Below are 21,508 nucleotides of genomic sequence, written 5' to 3' on the forward strand. Positions count from 1 at the left end.
CACGATTTATTCCCGAGTGTATTGATGCCATTTGGTATTGGAGGTCATTTTCGTTTTTGTTTTTGTTTTGTGAGGAAGATTTGCCCTGAGCTAACGTCTGTGCCACTCGTCCTCTATTTTGTATATGGGATATCTCCACAGCATGGCTGACGAGTGGAGTAGGTCTGTGCCCGGCATACAAACTTGTGAACTCAGGCTGCTGAAACAGAATACCTGGAACTTTTAACCACTCAGCCACGGGGCTGGCCCCAATGGCGGTTTTGACTTCTTAGATGAAAGTACACAATGCTAAGTGGGAAGATTTCTGAATGCTCTTGATTTTACTTATAATAATTGCTACTAACCATCAGGAAAGACCACATTTATTTCTAGGGGGCAGCTAATAACAATGTAGCACAATGCTCTAATGTCACTACCTATTAAAAAACAAACGGGCAGTAAATCAGACTTAGCTCAGGGTGAAATTACATATGCTTCTAATGTTTTTTGTTCTAAAGGGTTGTGATTTTTGCTAGTATTTATGCTTTGGCGCAAGTATTAATGTTAGGCTTTATAAACAGTGTGTATAGTTGTGTGCATGTGTGAAGTTAGCCTTGATTGCTGTAAAGTATGTAAATGCATTTCAGTAAATGATCCAGTTGAGATTCTTTTTTTTCTTGATTCTACTTTTTATCTTGCTGAACATCTACAATGAAGACAAAAGAAATAGAAGTGGTATATAACTTTCATAATGAATTTATTACTCTGTAGAAGGCATTAACAGTCATTTACAAATATGACCTAACAATTTATTAATCCAATCTTTATTTATGTTAATGGTTAATTTAATGTTTCCTCTCTCCCTGAGAAGATTGTTTTTAGTCACATAATTTATTTCCCTATGTTTTTCCTGCAATATTTTTAATGCCCCCAAAATAGTTGATATGGACAGAACAGATGTGAGAATGTTGGGTTTTACAAACTCCCCTAAAATTTAGTGGCTTGAGACACTGATTTGTTATTATAATTACGTAGGCCAGCTGGGCTCAGCTGGTTGGTTCTTCTGCCCACATAGCGTAGGCTGGGGTCACATATGTGGCTGTATTCAGCTGGGACCTCAACTGGAACTGGGATGCCATTGATGGCTTTACTTCTGTGTCTGGCACCTCAGCTGGGGTGGCCAGAAAAGCTAAGGGGCTGGCCAGGCCTCTCTCTATATAGGTGTCTTATCATTCAGTGCTGAGCTGCTTTTCATAGTAGCCTGGTCCCAAGTGGAAGCTGCCAGGTCTCTTGAGGCCTAGGCCCAGACCTGGCACAAAGTCACTTCCTCAGCATTCTGTTGGTCAAAGCAAGTTACAAAGCCAGCCCAGATTCAGGGGGAGGAATAATAGATTCCACTTCTTGATGGGAGGAATTGTTGGTGTCTGTCTTTGTAGACAGTCAACCAAAAACTCCTAATTAAATTTGGGTCTTACCTCTTATACTCACCAAACCTTCAGAGGTTTACTGAAACCAACAATTACCAAAGAAGTAGTTTGTGAAAGGATCCTTGTAATCCCTGCTCAGGATCGAGGGGAGGGAGATTGTGTGAGTAAATATGATTATATACTAGTTATATAATAGATTCCACCCGTTTTTCCACAGATCTCCGTTGTTAATAGCCCTCTGTGTGAAATGTTCATACTGAACATTTTCCGTGTGGTACTTTACACTCAAAAGGCATGTTGCATTCCATTTATGTGGTAAGAACTTGATTTGACCATTGAATTGGAAACGCAAAAAAGGGTTGTTACTGAAGCTTTCACTTTTAGTTGCTATTAGCAAAGGTTGGAATTTCTTCTCTGTGACCTTAGGAGAAGTAGTATGAGGTCATCAGCTCAGAGGGAGATTCAAGGGCACACTGCTACTAATGAGGCCTGGAACCTCACTGGTGGCTTGTGGGTGCCCCTAGTAAGGTGGTAAGTGTTGGGGCCAGGTGTTCTCATGTTCCTCAGCAGCCACATACATTGAATTTTATCACGTGATGACTTACAGACCTCTGCACCAATGTATTTTTCTGTGTGTGTTCCTCCATACGTCAGCCAGGTTCTTGAACAGAGGGCTTTATACTAAGGCCTCTCTGTTTTCTGTGGAATCTATATCTCTTCTCCCAAAACAACTTAATAGTCATAAGTTTGTCCTTATAAAACATTTGTCAGACATGTAGGGTGGTGTGTGTGAGAGTGTGAAGAATGAGAGAAAATGAGCCTCCAAAGCAAGCCTCATTTAGCTGCTGGAGCTGAGAGTGAAACCAGGGTTCAGTAGGAAAATTCCGTATGAAGGTGTATCTTCCAGAACTCCAGTCTGGGAACGTACGCCAGCTGTTACTGTGAAGACTGCTATTTGCACTGCCTTTTTTATATTTAACATTTTTTGAGTTACGTTATTACCTTGAGTCTTTTTGTTCTATGAGGTAGGCTCCGTTCCACGTAACAGAAACATTAAAATAAATGCCCATAATATACTGGACAGCGTTACATTGTTGGAGGCAATAATAGGAGGAGGTGAGAGCATGAAGTAGAGCAGGCAGACTCCTCTGGGAATACAGGTGAAGTTTTCATGAATAAATTGGAATATAGCCAGTGATCTTGCTTTAATTTCCTTACTATCTGAAATGGGGGATCTTCTTAGAAACCCAGTTTGCAGAGTGTAATATGCTGCCGTTTCAAATAAGAAAAGAAGGTAATACAACACAGAAAGTGTGTCTTGGGTACCCTCCCCTCTCAAGCATACAGAAGTGAAGGGGAGTCTTCTGAAGAATAAGAAGTATACCATCATTAGAGGATGGAGGGGCTGACCTGGTGGCGTAGTGGTTAAGTTTGCATGCTCTGCTTTCGCGGCCTGGGGTTTGTGGGTTCAGATGCTGGGTGCAGACCTACACACCACTCATCAGGCCATGCTGTGGTGGTGTCCCACATGCAAAAAATGCACAGCTGTTAGCTAGGGACAGTCTTCCTCAAGCAAAAAAAGAGGAAGATTGGCAACAGATGTTAGCCCAGGGCTGATTTTCCTCACCAAAAAAGAAGAAAGAAAGAGGATGGAATTATTCCGTATCATGCATCTCATACATTTTTAAGGAATAAGAGTTTTGCAAACTCATAGACTTTTTGTAGAAATTCCACAATAATCTCTACTCTAATAATCTCTAATCTCTAATTGAAATTGTCGATTTCTTAAATATCTTCATGCTTGCCGTGTGGGCTAAAGGAGTAGTTGCTTTCCAGCTAAAAGAAAACCTCCTCCTGAACTGTCAATATTTCCTCAGAAACAGAGACTATACTCTGACACTACCAAATAAACTGAGTTGTTAGAGTGTTGGTAGAGAGATTGCCGAAAAGAGGAGGATAGCTGGTTAAGGATAGCCAGCATTAAGGTGCCTGTTGATACACTCTCACTTGGTACTGAATACCAAGGGAGAGTAAACCAGAGTCCTAAGATGCTTGCCAAGCCTCATTTGTGGTAGTTTGTTCAGTTTAGCTGAATAAGGCGTCTACCCTTACTATCTGGAGAGGATGCAAAGGGAGTTAAGGTCACTCAGGAACCGAGATTCTGAGAGGGGAATTAAGAACTATATCCGAGAAGATACTGGGCAAGACAGAATGTAGTAAGTCCTAGTCTAAAGGAGGGACCAGAAATGGCTTTGGAGATGGCCCTTGATTCAAGACAGATTAGGCTTTAAACAGAAGATGGGAATAAAGGGTAAGAGCAAGAGGCATTTTGAGAGCTTTCCAACATGAAGAATGACAAGGGCAGAGGTCAGTGACACATGGCAGGGGCGGGGGGCGGGGACCAGAGTGTGTTCATGGTCCAGTTGGGTTGAAGCTGAGAAGAGAGTGATGAGTGAAGAGATAAAAGTGATGGCTAGCAAAGCAGATTGGCTGAAGCGTTTAGGGTAGGGCTTTAATGTCTTGCTGAGGCATTTATAGAAATCAAAAGTGGTGTATGGTTAGAAAAATGATTTTGCTGCATTACCTAGCCTGGACTGGAGAGCCTGGAAGCCAGAAGGCAGTTCTTTCAGTGATTCAGTAGAAAGTGGTGAGCACTCAATTCAGTGGGGGCTGTTGGAGAGAAGGGCAGTGGAAGAGAATGATGCCAAATTGCGATCTTACTTGTTCTACTAGGATGTGGTGACTAATGACAAATGTGGGAGCCTGCTCAGCCTCTTCTTTAAACTTGCCCTCACTACTAATCTGCGGAGATAAATAGGGAAATACAGTAACAGTTGAACTCTGCAGTTCGCTTAATACAAATTGGTGTCCTAGTTGAGAGGATGAATTGTTGCAGCTCTGAATTGATGTCTTCTTCAAAAGGTATTGAAATTTCAGAACTTAAAAGCACACAAACTCAGATTGCAGAATTGGACCGTTTTGTCTGAATTTTGGAGTTGCTAGAACTTCCTATTGCATTGGTGATTTTTAAAGAAACCCTCAATATCCCTAATCTTTATGCTAAATGTTTAGATATGATATGTTTATATAGCATGAGGCAGGAATTTCATTATTCGAAATGAAACGAGCACCATCATTAGAAGTTTGTGGGTTAACCAGACATTAGTCCTGAAGAATGCTTGGTGGGAAGTAAAAGTCTGTTCAGCTGACCCCTTTGTGCCAGAGACTTAGTGCAGCTGGAGGTGGTTGCAGCTGGAGGTACTGAGGTAGCAGTTGCTGACACAGCAGGATTTCTCTGTTACCGTTTATCGCTGCAGCCTGAGATGTGTACTGTTGAACAAATAATTGAGGAAGTTGTGTGGTTTAGGTCGTGTTGGAACTAGCAAAAGTCTCTGAAATCTACTCTGCTAGCATTGCCATTATCAGTAATAACAGGGAGCTGTTTTACTGAGTTTCGCACTAAACTTGATACCATCACAATTACAATTTGGATGCACTTGAATTGCCTTTGTTTCAGCTATTGGTGTTATGTGCTCCCTGGGAGAGGATGATGAAACAAAACAGGTGGCTGGAGATAATTAGAATTTGAGGTCGACTCTCACTTTCTGCTTCTTCATGAAAATGAACAGGAAAAGAGTGGTTAATCACTCAGAATAAACTGCATGTCAGCGGGCTCACCTGAAGCTGTTGCCCTTAGAACACACTCTTGCTCTAGTAGACTGTTTTTGGATGTGTTTCCAGCTGTTATCAGGGGAGCAGTCTCCAGTTTGGGTGGGAATGGCTCAGCCTGAATCATTTGCCCTATCCTTTGTATTGGTTTTGTTTCTTCGATTAATGGTTTGAGTTTTAAGTGAATTGGAGAGTGAAGCAACACCCTGTTATCTTCTTGTCATCTTTGTCTTAGCCTAATGCTGTGCTGTCTATAAGTACAGGGCAGAGCAAGCTTGTGCTTGTTTTTAAATGGCCCTGTGGAGTGGAAAGCAACCTGTCAACATGCAAATGAGACTGAATTATATGTTCTTGACACTTGCAAAAATCTTCTATTTGGAATCTTTTAGCTTGAGAACTGACCAGAGTGTGGTCAGCCCCACATTGGAAGCGACACTTCTTTATGTCTGTGGCATCAGTATCTTTGTTATGTGCCTGACCAGTCCAGACTTAGTAGTGTTGCTATAGTACCAGGTTTCATTAGTTTTCCAGTCATGTTCTGCTAATAGCCAGATGGTATAAGGATATGTTTTTCCTTTACTTAATTTATCCAGATTTGATTATCCATATTTTACAGGGATTTTAATTCTGAAAAATAATTAGTGGAAGACTGATTAAGTAGAGATACGTGTCTGGGTGTTATATTTAAATATGTGCGCAGCAGATATGACCCATCCAGGATTGCTGGGGTATTTGGATTCTGAGAAGGAGTTATTACTCTCCCATGTACCCTCTGTGGCATTTTTAGGAGTTCCTGTCTTACAACGTGTCATAAAACTTATATTTGGAGAAGATAAGAACTGGAAATTTACCAAATACTGGTGATTTTGAATGTTCAAAAGCCCTTTATGGATTTTGAAGGGTAAAAATGAAAGTTGAGTTATGCATTTTTTTTTTTTGATGAGGAATATTGGCCCTGAGCTAACATCTGTTGCCAGTCTTCCTCTTTTTTTTTTTTTCTCCCTAAAGCCCCAGTACATAGTTGTATATCCTAGTTGTAAGTCCTTCTAGTCCTATATGGGATGCCACCACAGCATGGCTTGATGAGCGGTGTGTTCGGATCCACACCCAGGATCTGAACCAGTGAACCCTGGGCCGCGGAAGCTAAACGTGAGAACTTAACCACTCGGCCTTGGGGCTGGCCCTGTACATATCTTAATATTTTATTTTTGTTGTGCTTTTTCTCATTGTATTGGTTTCTAGGAATTTGTGTCAGTCTAAATAGCTCTGCACTCTATTAGAACAGGAGTATTTGCTTTTAAATTTTCATTATTCCTGGTTCTTACCTATTAGGTCCTTCCCCAGACTAGTTAATGGTAAATTATTGGGTCTTCTCAAGCATAGGATTAGCAAGGCCAAAAGAGTGAATAATATATTTGAGAGTTGCAAAAGATTCAGGAGTGGAAGAACAGAATTTCTGATTGAATTTTCCTTTATACTTGGGCTTTCAGGAATTGTAGGAGGTGCTTCAGTGAAGACATGGACCAGTGTGTGTAATCATGGAATCTCCTTGCTAACCATCACCACCTGCTCTCCTTGATAAGTGAGAGTGGGTCAAGGGATAAGGAAGAGAGGTCAACATGAAGCTGAAGCAGCGAATTGTGCTGTTAGCAATTCTCCTTGTCATCTTTATCTTCACCAAAGTTTTCCTGATTGACAACTTAGATACATCAGCTGCCAACCGGGAGGACCAGAGGGCTTTTCACCGAATGATGGCTGGCTTGCGGGTGGAGCTGGTGCCCAAGCTGGACCACACTTTGCAGTCTCCCTGGGAGATTGCAGCCCAGTGGGTGGTTCCCCGGGAAGTGTACCCTGAAGAGACACCAGAGCTGGGGGCAATCATGCATGCCATGGCCACCAAGAAAATCATTAAAGCTGATGTGGGTTATAAAGGGACACAACTGAAAGCCTTACTGATACTTGAAGGAGGACAGAAGGTTGTCTTCAAACCTAAGCGGTAAGTCTTCATCTTGGAAGTTCTGTGTACTAATTGGGTGATTCATGTGACTTGGGATTTATATAAGTGTTCATCTCCTTCTCTTGGTATTCTCTTCAGTAAAATGAAAGGGGTGGACTAGAAGATCTCTGAAGTCTTTTCTAGCTCTTAATGTTCTGTGATTCTTTGAGTAGGGGAAATTTATAGGAACATATTTTGGTTCTGTATAAGACTGAACTTTTTACAGTTAGAGCTATCCCTGATTTCTAAACTTACCAGATATCCACTTTGTGCCGGATATTAGAGATACAAAATGAATTGCTTAGGAAATAAGCAACTTGCCACCAAAAGTGTGCAATTAAAGACAGGATAACCACATGTCAGAGATGCTGCAGAGTAGGAGTTAGCCAGAGTTGGAGAGGGTTTTGAATGGGTGACTAAAGTCCCTTTCAGCGCTGAAGCTGTGATTCTTTCATGGGATTTTGTGGATTTTTTTTTTTTAGTTAATAGACTGGGTTTTTTGGGGAAAGTTTTAGGTTTACAAAAAAAGCAAGGGAAAGTACAGAGTTCCTATATACCCCTCCCCCCTGGTTTCTCCTATTAGCATCTTCCATTAGTGTGGTACATTTGTTACAGTTGATGAGCCAATATTAATTTATGAACTAAAGTCCATAGTTTACATTAAGCTTCACTCTTTGTGTTGTGCATTCTGTGGGTTTAGATAAGCATAGAGTGACAAATATCCACCACTGCAGTATCATACAGAAGAGCTTCCCTGCCCTGAACGTCTCCTGTTCCCCTGTTCATTCTTCCCTCCCTCCCCTCGAGACCCTGGCAACCGCTGATCTTTTTACTGATTCCATTTTTTTCCTTTTCCAGAATGCCATGTAGTTGGAATCCTACCTTTTGTAGCTTTTTCAGATTGACTTCTTTCACGTAACAATATGCATTTAAGGTTCTTCCAGGTCTTTCTGTGTCTTGATAGCTGATTTCTTTTTATGGCTGAATAATATTCCATTGTGTGCATGTACCACAGTTTGTTTATCCATTCACCTACTGAAGGTCATCTTGGTTGCTTCCACGTTTTGGCAGTGATGAGTAAAGCTCTTATAAATGTTCATGTGCAGGTTTTTGCATAGATGTAAGTTTTCAGCTCATTTGGGTAAATATCAAGGAGCATGATTGCTGGGTCCTATGGTAATAGTATGTTTAATTTTGTAAGAAACTGCCAAGCTATCTTCCAAAGTGGCTGTTCCATTTTACATTCCCACCAGCAATGAATGAGAGTTCCTGTTACTCTGCATCCTCACCAGCATTTGGTGGTGTCACTGTTTTGGCTTTTGGCCATTCTAATATGTGTGTAGTGATATGTCATTGTTGTTTCTTTTACCTGTTTTAAGCAGAGAACTGGGCCATTTTAGTTACCTCAGTCCAAAATCCAAACTAGAGAATAGGCTGAATCATATGTTGTTAGATGGTGATCTCTTTGGACTTCTCTGAGGATCTAAGGAGATAATTTGTGTGGCAATTCTATAGTATAATTTAAAAAAGTTTTTTCTGTGAGTATATGAATTTGAAATAGGTTAACATGATGGTGATTCATATTCTTTTGCCAGGAATTAATTACCAGTGAATGTTCTCGAAGTTTGTAATGTCTGCAATTTTCTGTGTACTAAACATTTTTTTCGTTCGGCAATGGAGCTTTTGAGAGAATTATAACACGTACCTTTGGATCTCTTGCTGGAGTGGGAGAGGAAATATAGAGTGTAAAGATGTACAGAATTCAACTGTGACCAGAGCAGGTGGCTTAGCTCCCTTCATTACCCAGCTTTCAGTAGATAATAGGCAGCCAGGGAACTAATATATTGGGATCCCAGGAATGGAAGGGATCTGCATTTGCCTGGAACTGGGAAGTGTGATGTATGGAAGATGTGGAAATTATGAAAGTTAAAAAATGCGTTGTACTTTGGAAAATAGAAGAATCTGATTGGCAGGTAATGTGGAAACAGTATGGTTATATGGGCCTTGGGATCTAGTTTCCACTGAGTGCACACCATTTGCCAGGCATTACACTGAGTACTTTTGTATGTGTTAAGGCTTTTAACCTTCATCACAACTGTAGGCAGTTACAGTTCTTATTTCTAGAATAAGAAACAGGCTTAGAGAGAGTAACTAACTTGACAAATCACCTTGCAATGGCTATTGGAGCTGGTATTTGGATCTGTCAGAGTGTGAACAGCTGGTATTCTGCCAAATGTGTAATTCTCTTAAGTTTGTTTGTTTGCCTTCCTATAAGTGTGATAACGTGGATCACCCATCATCAAAAATTACTAGTTTAGTTTTGAAATGTCGTCTTGACCTCTTGGTTTGTAGTCTGAGAGATCAGCAGCATAAGCAGAGTGATGGAAAGAAGGCAAACTAAAAACAAAATTTAAATTTGTGTAAGAAGAGATGAGTTGTGGACATTTTGTGTTTAAATAGGAGGATATCCTCTCTATCCTCTGCCCTCTGTTTGTACACTGGAGAATTGAGGATGAGCTGGGACAGCAGGAAGTGGGAGAAGGCAGACAGTCCTGATAGTGTGCGGTGTTAGTATTAGTCCAGGTGCTTCGCAGATAGGCTTGGGGTGTTCAGACACGGTGTAAGTGGAAGGACAAGGGGCCAGACTGGTTGACTAGGGGAGACGGCAGCAGATAAATGCATAAACTAACCTTAGTCACGGTTGCTTCATCTCATATCTCTTACTACCACTGCACCCTTCCCATTACCTTCCTCGTCCAGACCATCTTGAAAACTACTTTTATTCTTCCTCCAAATACCCATATTATCACTGTGCTTCCCAGCTTTCAAACGTCCAGGGACTTCCCGTTGCTAACCAGACAAAACCCAGCCTCACAGCCTAATGGTCAAGCCCCTCGCAGTCTGGTCCTCCTCTCTACACCTTGTTCTTTATTCCTGTCAAACTGGTCCCCTGCTCCCCCACCACCTCCTGAACAGCCCATGTCCACTCCCAGCTCTAGGGGATTCTCCTCCCCCACCCCACAGGCCCTACGGGCCCCTGCAATGGGTGACAGCACTATTGGTCACTGCACACACTGACCTATGCTGATTACACCTGGCCGTAGCGCAGACTGGGGGAAGTGGGTGTACGTGTAAGTGCTTGTAGAAATTGACTCCAGTCCCAAAACACCCAGCAGATTGCTGTTCTGACCCCAGGGGCCTCAGAGGCTATTTAGTCCTAGTGTAAGTGCAAATTAATGTCCTTGGTCAGGCTCTGATGTCCTTCACCAGGATGATAGGAGTGATTTATTGGTAGTTACTGTAAGAATTTTGCTGCTCTGTCAGTGACTTAAGATGGATTGCTCTCTGCTGAGAGGAAGATCTAAGTCCTTACTGCTAAGTCAAGACATGTACCTTTCTTTAATAGTCACTTGTGGTTTCAGCATTTTTGGAGCCTGGTTGTCCATGTCCTACTGTTAGACGTGGAAGATATGTATAGTTGATGAAATATACAGGACTACAGTGATGCTTTTATTTGTACATTTTGCCTTACATTATAAAAGTGATTTTTTTCAATGTAGCTGTATCCATTCTGGAAGTAAACTGATTTTCACAGGCAAAAACAGCAGTTATGGTGGGAAAGGAACAGGATGGCAGCGGCCTAAGAGTGAGTAGAAATGAGTGAGTGATCTTAGGAAGTGCTGAAAAGGACTTGGGAGATCAGCTAGTCCAGCCACTCATTTTACAGGTGAGGACAATGAGATCCCGAGTTCTGACATTCTGTATTTCACATAGCCAGAACATGAGCTAAGTATCAGAGCTAAGAACATGAGCTAAGGATCAGAGCTTCGGACTCCAGTGCAGTTCTTTCATTTTGATTCTTATTCCTTTCCCTTTTCCTTCCCTCCTTTCTTCTCCCGCCCACCTCCAAAGTTCGTCGATTCCTCTAGGGTTTTACATTTCACTCCGAGCCGCCTGTCGATGTACTGGAAAGCTCTCCAGTGTTTCACTGGAAGGAACAGACTGCACATCACCACATCTCTTTTGTGGCTCTGCTGGAGTCCTGAAAAATAAAGTATTCAAGGACTGTCCCCCAGCTTTATGGACAGGCCACAGCTGTGGTGAAGAGAGAAGTGCTTGAATGGTGTCAGCTTTGGCTGCAGTCCTATTTCAAAATTGAGACGTACTTTGGAGTTAGGCAGTATAATCCTAGGTAGCCTGTGACACTAGAAACAAAAAAATACATCTGAGTATAATGACCATACTAGGAGACTGGTGTCCAACCAGGTGGTGATGCATAAATGTTTCATTACTTTGCCGTGAAAATGTGTTTTGTGGACATGGTTTCACTTTATATTCCAAGGTCATTTATGTTGAAGGTCACTGCCTTTTCTAGTACCATTTCCCACTTCCCCATGGCCATTTCAGCATTGGAGATCCCAGTGTCCTTAGTAGGGCAGCCTCTCTTCACTTCAGTCTCAATTTATTTCTATTTTACAGTTCCCTTGTAAAGTCTAATAGGTCTCCTTGTGATTCAGAAAATTCAGGTGAACAGTAGAGGTCATAGGAGAAGTAAGTGTCTTTTTCTTCCCATTTACCAGGTTTAAATTGTATCTTTTTTATGATTAGTAGAAAGAAATATGCCAATTTTTGTTGTCTTTTGTTTATGTTATATGTGTGATGTAAAATCTTCAGAATGGAGTTTGAGATGAAAGAAATCTTAGAAATTACCTCCTAGTCCAGCCCCTAATCTTGTAGATAAGGAATCTAAGCCCCGGAGAAGAGAAGGGTTTTGCTCAAGCTTACCCAGGCAGGTAATGACAGCTATACCTGGCTCTCCCTTCAGTCCAGTATTCCTTCCAGTACATCATCATAAACTTAAAAAGAGAAAAAGATAATGGTTATTCAAGCAACTTTTTAAATGCACCTTTGCCTACTCATAAACAAAAATTGAACCATATCAGGACCTTTTTTCCCAAGAAATTTTAACTTTTTCTCATAAGCCTTGCCATAGCCAGTCTGGTAAGCAAACATTTTAATTACATGTTTTCCTTGATTTCTTCAATCTAATAAATATTTTAGTAAACATTAATTAAGTACCAACTATAGGCTTAACACTGTGCTGGAGATACAAAAAGGGTCCTTGCCTTCCTGAAAATTACCTTATGGTTTTCCTTAGACTACACCAAACGTCTCTTAGAGGGGTAAAAGTAATGTCTTCCATGTTTTATTCATAGAGTCATTGCTGAGGTAGATACAGAATTCTAGTTTCCTTCTCCACTTCCTCTTCACGCCAGCTGCCAGTGATTTGTGCGAGTCCACAATTGTTCTCAGGATTGACAGAGAAGGCGTCTATAGAGCGGAATCAAGCTTGCTGAAGTTTCTGTTCTGCCTCTTGTGCTGTCACCTCTGGTACTGCTGTAATTTATGTGTGCATCTGTGCTTCCATTCACTCTGCAGGTATAACCGAGACTATGTGGTGGAAGGGGAACCATATGCTGGTTATGACAGACACAATGCAGAGGTAGCAGCCTTTCATTTGGACAGGTACGTGTAATCACAATGGGTTATGTTCATTTTGTTTCCTTTTAAAAATATCTTTGAGAGGACTTGTGGACTCCTCCTAAAGGGCACAACACTAATAACTTTGGCTTGTTACCTCCTTTAGATAGCTGATTGACTAATTCTGTCAAATTGGTATCAGTCCCTCATAATTTGGGTGGTACTAGGAATACCAAAGTAAATATCTTAACTCAGGGCTTTTTTAGATCATTTCATTCTGGTATGCTGTCATTATCATGAGTCAAATGTTTCTTGGTAAATAAAATGGCAGGATGAAAACCAGAGTTTGAACTCAAATCCCTAAATTGAACTGGTGGTTAATTGGGCCTGGCAGTGATATTTTTTTGTTTTTGTTTTAAGTGACTTATCTTCATATGCTAGAAATCTATAGCATGACATATATAATGATTTTTATTGTCCTTTATACAAAATATTCACAGCTTTAATAACAAGAATAATTCCAGGAGAAAAATAGACATGAATTCTAAATGTATAAGTTCACTAGGAAAAATTTTTCGTTTTTAGAGTTAATTTGTTTTTACTTTTCTATTTTCTTTATTTGTGCAAACAAAGTTTCAAAGCAGGAGTCTCTCTCACTGGTTGAGAACGTATTTGACTCTATAATAAAGGATATTATGCCCTACTCTAGGAACATTAGTATTGTTTCAGCACATTGCTAGTCAGGGACCTTATAACCGAGCTGTCTGGTATCCCAGTTGCTCTTCTGATCAGCTCTTTCATCAGGGCATATAGACAGACTTTAAAAGAAATTCTTCACAGTATTTTTTTAAATGAATCTATAAGGAAACCAGAAGAAAATAAAGGTGAATGTTTGTCTTTTTCTAGATTAGGAAGGATTTTTTCTAAGCATAAAAGCAATTTAAAAATCACAAAGAAAAAGTTCAATAGACTCAATTAAATAAAAAAAAATTAACTCATATGTCAAGAAACATCAAGCAATTTAAACGCAAACTAGGGGAAAATATTTGAATCTAATGTAATCTAAGCATTAATAGCCTTAATATATACATATTTATACAAGTCTGTACGTACACTAACACTCTAGTAGAAAATGGTCTAAGGATACAGTTGACTGAATAGAAATTATTAATTGCTAATAAATACAGCAGGGGGAGTTTATTCTCACCAGTAATAAAAAAAATCCTGTTGAAACAATGGAATACTATTTTCTTCTGCTGAAAATGGCAAAGAGTAAAAAAAAGATAATTTATTGGCAGGAAAAATTGGAATTTATATGCTGCTTGTGGCATCGTTAATTGGTTCATTCTTTTAAGAACTTGGGCATTAGGTATCAAAAACCTTAACTTTCATACCCTTTGAACAAGTAACTACTTTTTAATGCACATATCTAAGATATTTCCAGGAAGATATTTCTAGGAAGAAATAATCAGAAATTCAAAGATACATGTACATGATCTTAAGTTTAGCATTTTCAGTAGTGAAAAGCTGGTAGCAATCTAAACATCTAATGATATGGAAAAAGTTAAATAAATGTTTGTTCACCATACCATGAGTTTTCATGGCCTCTTTTAAGGCCTAGTGGGGAAGAGTTGGGTAAATCCTGCTCCTCACTTAATGGTACACTAGAGTCAGTCTTTCCACGACCTTGTTCGTTTCCCTATTTCCTTTATCCCCAGACCCCTTCCTGTTTCCCTATTGATGGACACCAGCCGTGCATGGAGATCGTTTTCCCATATCCATGCCAATATTTTATGTTATCCAACAGACTAATTTTTGTTAATCTAATATATGTAAAGTGGTGTCTCATTGTTATATTTCCTCAATTATTAGCAAAATTTAGTATCTTCTTATCTTTTCACAGCACAACATCTATTTGTTAACTTAGAGTGAAGTAGTCTTTGTACAGAAATCATTGCTTTTGATGTTAATTAAATATAATAATGTTTCAGTTTATGACTTGTGCTTTGGGGGTCTTGTATTTAAAAGTTCTTTGCTACCTCAAAGTCTGAAAGATAGTCTCTGCCAGTCTCCCTACCCCTTTTGTTAACTGCCACCCCAGCCAGGCTCAAGTGCCCCTGTGAGCTGGCTCCTCAGCGTAAACTGGCTGCTGCTCTTTGGCCCGGCAGTGGTCAATGGGGAGAAAATACTTCCCGACTTTCTTCCCATCCATGGCTCCTGACACTTAGCTGCTCTGGGTTGCTCTTTCTCCATTACATTAGGATTTAACTATCTTCTCTGGTCTCAGGAGATTCTCTTGATTTTTGTTATTTTGACAAATCTGTTGATCTCCTTGCTTTTGTGGCTTTTCTAAGACTGCATCAGGACAAAGTCAGTCAGCAGCCCTGAACAATGGATTATTTATTGCATAGGCATTTTTAAAGGCTTTCTAATGACATGGGAAAAGGCTCATGATATAACGATGAGTGAAAAGTAGGATACAAAACTGCATATAGTATAAATCTCAGTCATGTGCATATACACAAGAGTGAGTATGTGTTTTTATATATTTACATGTAAAGGAAAAAATGCTCATATGCCAAAATGTCAGTAGTTGTTTCTGGGTTATGGAATTATGAATGATATTTTTCTTCGTTATAAATTTTCTGTTTGCTCCAAATCCTGCCCCTCCAACTTTTCTTCAGTGGCTATGTATTTTTTAACCAGGAAGTATCCTTTTTTTAAAAATGATTGTATTCAACCATAAGGTTGTACTTTTAGACCATTAGAGAGAATTATCTTCAAATGTGTCTATACTTAAGTTATCATATGGGTTTATCCTTTTAGATTAATCTGTATAGTTTTCTGTCATTGTGCTGTTTATCCAAAGCTTTGAACCCATGCATGGGTTTAGGTCCAATTTTTTTTGAGTGCTTTGTTAAAATTTATTTAAAATTTTTATTATGAAAAATTTCTAACAAAAAAAAGTAGGGAGAATAATCTAATGAACCCATGTACCGACTTCCTAGATTTAACAATTGTTCACATTTTGCCAGATTTGCCTTATCCTCTTTGTTGAGGTGTATATTAAAATAAATTACATCCATCTTAATATTAAACTCATAAGTATATGTACCTCTAAAAAATATTTACCTACCTAGCAACAGTACCTTTACATGTCTAACTTGATTAACCATAATTTTTAAAATACATCCCTAGAGATTTTTCTCTTCTGTTCTTCAACCTTCCAAACCAGGATTCTGGGTTTCCGCCGAGCCCCCTTGGTGGTTGGCAGATTTGTTAATCTGCGGACAGAGATCAAGCCTGTTGCCACGGAGCAGCTCTTGAGCACCTTCCTAACCGTAGGTAAGAAGATTATAGAGGACATTTACATAGGGGAGTAGTTAATAAGTTAAATGGGATATCATGAAGCAAGCTGGTTCATGACTTTTAGGAACTGAAGAACTCAAGAGAATACAAAAACAATCAGGCAGCCTGTTTTCAGGTTCCGGGGGGAAATGGATCTAAAGGTAGATGACAGGAAATTGAAAGTTTTCCCTAATGTGTGCTTTGTTGTGTCTGTGAAACAGGAAGTGAGATTATTTACTGAGAGTGTAAGTAGGTGATAACTTTACTTCCTCCTGCTTGATCTCAAACTAAATCTCAAACTCAGATTTTGGCCTAAATCTGTTATTGTCTGTATATCATTGGCTGGGGTTTTTTTCATATACACATGTACTTTCTTGGGAACTGTCTCCTGTCTCCTTAGAATTGAGGAAACCTTAAAGCAACTCTATAAGAGGGTCCAAAATTCCCTTATAGGGTTGCTTTTGGGCCTGGAAGATCACCACTGCCTCCTAGTACTCTGCTTTGGTTAGCCAGTAACTCACTGTGCATGGAACTGGCTATGGTCCCTCTGGCCTCTGTTCTCCATTATCTCTTTCTTAGGTAAGGGATCTGAGCTAAAATTCTCACTCCTATTCTCCTTGTGGGCACAACGAGAATGGGAAGAATTCAGAGGTACCGTGGTCTCTTGTTTCAGCCTCTTCATGGTGGCATTTTCAATGACACAGTGGTCTGCCTTATGATGTGACTGCTGAAACAGACACTGGACGATAAACTTCACCTTGCTGTGCTAGAGTGAATGGATTTACATTTAAAATGAGCTGAAACTGAACGTTTAAAGGACCTGCAACAGGTTCATCATTCAGAATTTAAACTTATAAGGCTAAGGTTATCCTGTTCTTACAAATAACCAGAAGCATTCAATATCACTCATCTGTTTCATGTATTTTGTAATCACTTTTGCTTGTCCAATTTTATGCTTGGGCAAACATGAATTCCTGATGGATAAGAGGAGGTCAAGAGGAATAGGTCAGAGTCCCTGCTCTCTAGAGAATCAGAAAAGGTTCAACTCATATGCTGTGCAGGTGTGGGGAGGGGAGAGGCCAGAAAAAGGTTTGTAGAGGAGGTTGTTAACACTTGGACTGAGTATTGAAAAATCAGTAGGAGCTACTTGGGCAGCCAAGATGAAAGGGTATTGGGCAAAATAATAGGAAGTAATAACAAGCACAAGAACATAAAGACCTGAGGGGCTGGCCTGGTGGCACAGTTGAGTTCGTGTGCTCCGCTTCAGTGGCTTGGGGTTCACGGGTTTGGATCCCAGGTGCAGACCTGCACACTACTCGTCAAGCCACGCTGTGGCAGCATCCCACGTAAAATGGAGGAAGACTGGCACAGATGTTAGCTCAGCGACAATCTTCTTCAAGCTAAAAGAGGAGGATTGGCAACAGGTATTAGCTCAGGGCCAGTCTTCCTCACAGAAAAAATAGATAAATAAAGACCTGAGAGTACACCAGATTGATGCATTTGGGGAATAAGCTTCTAGATACACCCTACAGCATAGGGCAGTGTCTCAGTTCAAGCTGCTATAACAAGATAGCGTAGACCAGGTGGCTTAAACAATAAAGATTTCTTTCTCACAGGTCTGTAAGCTGGAAGTCCAAGATTAGGGTGTCAGCATGGTTGGGTTCTAGTGAGGTCCCTCTTCGTGATTTACAGTCAGCCACCTTCTTCCTGTGTCCTCACATGGCAGAGAGAGAATGTGAAAGGAATCATCTCTCACGTGTCTCTTCTTAGAAAGGCATTGGTCCCATCATGAGGGCTCCTCCCAAAAGCCCCACCTCCAGATCCCACGACCTTGGGAATTAGGGCTTTAACATAGGAATTTTGGGGAGATGCAGACATTCAGTTGATAGCTGGCAGATAGAGGAATTTGGCTGAAGGTAGGTTTTAAATAATGGGCTGACCTTGGCACAGTTTTTTAAAACATATTACTAGATAACGTGGTATAATGATAACTAAATTCTGTGTAGCCCTTGCAGTTGGACAGAGCACTTGCACGGTTACCTTATTGATCCTCCTGCTAAGAGTGCAGTGAGTGGGGGGGATTTATCCGCATTTCCTACCTGAGAAACAGGCCTTTCCCCAAAGGCACAGAGCTGCTAATCGTTAGCCAAGATTCAAACCCAGACTTTAAGACTAGAAAATATTTCATCTGCTTATCTTCTTTTATATTTATTCATTTATTCATTCAACAAAATTTTATTTCACTTCTGTGTTGTGGCAGGCTCTGACCTAGGTGCTGAATATACAAAAGTGAGTGACACCTTCCTGCCTTCAAGGAGCTTTGTCTAATGGTGGAGCCAGATGTGTGCAGAGGTCCTGTGAGAGTGTAGCGCGACAGGGGAGGGGCCTGGAAGGTGGCATCCTGGTGATAGCTAATTAGTGAAGGTGATAGTTCAATCAAGTCTGAAAGTGAGAATAACAATCCCCCAGGAAGATACAGTGGGAAAGAACATTCCAGGTTGGGACTCTCAACATTTTTTGTGCTAGAGACTCCTTTGCCAGTCTGGAGAAGCTTATGGAGCCTTTCTCAAAGTGGTGTTTTTAAATACATAAATTAGAATACATAAGACTTACAAATGAAACCAATAATAGTAAAGTATAGTTTTGTTATCAAAAATTACAAAAAGCAAATTTGTGATATAGTAACACATGCTTTGTTATTTAACACATTAAATAGCAGTGATCTATTAACTCCCATAATTTCAAACTATGAAAATAAATGATACTTTGCAGTATCTTCAAGAGAGCTAATATGATATGAAAAATCTGTGATTTCTTCTGGTGAAAAAGTCACAGGTGATTCTAATAGTACTGTGGTTTGCTCCCTACCATCATAATTGAAGGGCATGCTAAGTTTCACAAAGAGATTAGTGAAAATAAAAGTGTAATTTTTTTCCCATAGGTTCATGGCCCCCTGAGTTAACCCTGTTCCAGTGGAGGACAAGGCATAGGCAAGGGTGATGACAAGTGAGAGCAGAGCATGGCAAGCTCAGGAGCTGGTGTGGTGTCGCTGAAGTTAAGGGTCTGTGTGGGGCTGGTGAGTGAGGAAGGCCGGAGGTTGGGACCGTGTCACTGAAGTGCGCAAGGCTTAGAAGCCGAGACTTTCTCCTTAGGCCCTGGGAGGCCATTAAAAGCATTTGAACCTGGAAGACTCAGATTTGAATTTTAGAAAACTAATTGTGGCAGCATTGTGGAGGATGAATTGGGAAGGGGAAGATGGGGAGATGAGAGCACTTGAGGGCTACTGTAGTAAGTTCATATGCAGTGAGAGCCAGAAGGAAAGCAAGGATGGGGAGAGAAAGATTCAAGAGTTACTCAAGAATTAGAGTGAAAAGAATTTGGTGAACCTTTGGGCTGAGCAGGACAATTCAGAGGGAGAGGAAAAAATTAAGAACGACTCCCAAGTTTCTGAATTGGATGACTAAGTAGATAATGAAGCCTTGAGCTACTTTAGGAATGCACGGAAAGGAGCAGATTTAGGGAGGTGGAGCAGAGGAAGATAGTTTAATTTTGGATATTTTGTTTTCTTGTATGAAATAGTAAGAAATATATATATTGGTCTCTGTCCCCTCTTCCTGACACAGAGCTTCTGAAACACTTGTAAATTCCTAAGTGATAAGAGCACAAGGAGCATCTGTTGTTGTATTGAGGTGACTCTGGGTGGGCTCCTGCATGCCTCTTGGATGGGAGCTGTCACCAGAAAGACCAAGCTGTAATTAGAAGCTTAGAATTTTCAACCCCGCTCTACCCATTCTCCAGAGATGGGAGAGGAGCTGGAAATAGAGTGAATAGTTAATCATGCCTGCATGAGGAAACCTCCCTAAAAATCCCAGTAGTACAAAGTTCAGGGAGCTTCCAGGCTGGCAAACCGTAACACTTCCACGAGCCACTGTGCTGGGACCCAAACTCCTCAAGGACAGAAGCTCCTTTGTTCAGGACCTTGCCCTGTGTATCTCTTCATCTGCCTGTTGATTTGTATCTTTTGTAATAAACCAGTAATCTGGTTTCCTGAGTCCTCTGAGCCATCCTAGCAGACTGGTTTTTTTGAGGTGTAATTGACATACAATATTATATTAGTTTCAGATATACAACATAATGTTTCAGTATTTGTATATATTGTGAAATGATCACAAAAGTCTAGTTAACGTCCATCACTATACATAGTTACCCCTAAGAATTGTTATTCCTTGTGATGAGAACTTTTAAGATCTATTCTCTTAGCAACTTTCAAATATGCAATACAGTATTATTAACTGTAGTCACCATGCTGTACATTACATCGCCATGACATATTTATTTTATAACTGGAATTTTGTACCTTTTGACCCCATTAACCCATTTCACCTACCCCCCCACCTGCCACCTCTGGCAATCACCAATCTGTTTTTTGTATTTATGAGCTTGGTTTTCTTTTTCCTTTTTTTATTTTTAGATATAAGTGAGGTCACATGGTGTTTATTTTTCCTGTCTGACTTATTTCACTTAGCATAGCGCCCTGAAGGTCCATTGATGTTGTTGCAAATGGCAAGATTTCATTCTTTTTGTGGCTGAATAATATTATATTCCATACATATATACACCACCTTTTCTTTATCCATTCATTTGTCGACGGACACTTAGGTTGTTTCTTTTTCTTAGCTATTGTAAATAATGCTGTAATGAGCAGATATCTTTTTTTTTTTTTAAAGATTGGCTCCTGAGCTAACATCTGTTGCCAGTCTTCTCCTCTTTCCTTCTTCTCCCCGAAGCCCCCCATACATAGTTGTATATTCTAGTTGTGAGTGCCTCTCGTTGTGCTGTATGGGACGCTGCCTCAGCATGGCCTGATAAGCGGTGCCATGTCTGCACCCAGGATCTGAACCAGTGAGATCCTGGGCCGCTGAAGCAGAGCCTGTGAACTTAACCATTCGGCCATGGGGCCAGCCCCCCCCCAGATATCTTTTTGAATTAGTGTTTTCATTTCTCTTGGATAAATACCCACAAGTTGAATTGCTGGATCATATAGTAGTTCTATTTTTAATTTTTTGAGGACCCTCCATACTTTTTCCCATAGTGGCTGCAGCAATTTACATTCCCACCAACAGTGCACCAGAATTCCCTTTTCTCCACATCCTCACCAGCACTTATTTCTTGTCTTTTTGATGATAACCATTCTAATAGGTGTGAGGTGATATCTCATTGTGGTTTTGATTTGCATTTCCCTGATGGTTAATGGTGTTGAGCATCTTTTCATGTGTCTGTTGTCCATTTCGTATGTCTTCTTTGGCAAAATGTGTATTCATATCCTCTGCCCATTTTTTAATGGGATTGTTTGGTTTTTTATTATTGAGTTGTGTATGTATTTTGGATATTAACTCTTTATCAGATATATGATTTGGAAATATTTTCTCCCATTCAGTAGGTTGCCTTTTCATTTTGTTTATGGTTTCCTTTGCTGCGCAGAAGCTGTTTAGTTTGATGTAGTCCCACTTATTTATTTTTGCTTTTGTTGCCTTTGATTTTGGTGTCAAATCCAAAAAACGATTGCCAAGACTGATGTCAAGGAGCTTACCGCCTGTGTTTTCTCCTA

The 21,508-nt window shown here is 40.2% G+C and overlaps 1 protein-coding gene across 8 annotated transcripts in view; it reads left to right on the forward strand.

Moving 5' to 3' along the window:
• FAM20B (FAM20B glycosaminoglycan xylosylkinase) overlaps positions 1–21,508 on the forward strand; it is a 45,441-nt gene that overhangs the window by 9,957 nt on the left and 13,976 nt on the right. For 6 of the 8 annotated variants that reach the window (XM_070267788.1, XM_023640625.2, XM_070267790.1 and 3 more), the window contains 3 exons: positions 6,566–7,071; positions 12,511–12,597; positions 15,788–15,897. In XM_070267788.1, coding sequence (XP_070123889.1) covers positions 6,695–7,071; positions 12,511–12,597; positions 15,788–15,897 — 574 coding nt within the window. In that variant the 5' untranslated portion in view covers positions 6,566–6,694. Of the gene's footprint in view, positions 1–1,209; positions 4,329–6,565; positions 7,072–12,510; positions 12,598–15,787; positions 15,898–21,508 lie in introns of those variants that run through there. The other 2 variants (XM_070267792.1, XM_070267794.1) reach the window with 2 other exon arrangements.

This window comes from Equus caballus, chromosome 5 (assembly GCF_041296265.1).
Source record: "Equus caballus isolate H_3958 breed thoroughbred chromosome 5, TB-T2T, whole genome shotgun sequence".
NCBI classification, from domain to species: Eukaryota; Metazoa; Chordata; class Mammalia; order Perissodactyla; family Equidae; genus Equus; species Equus caballus.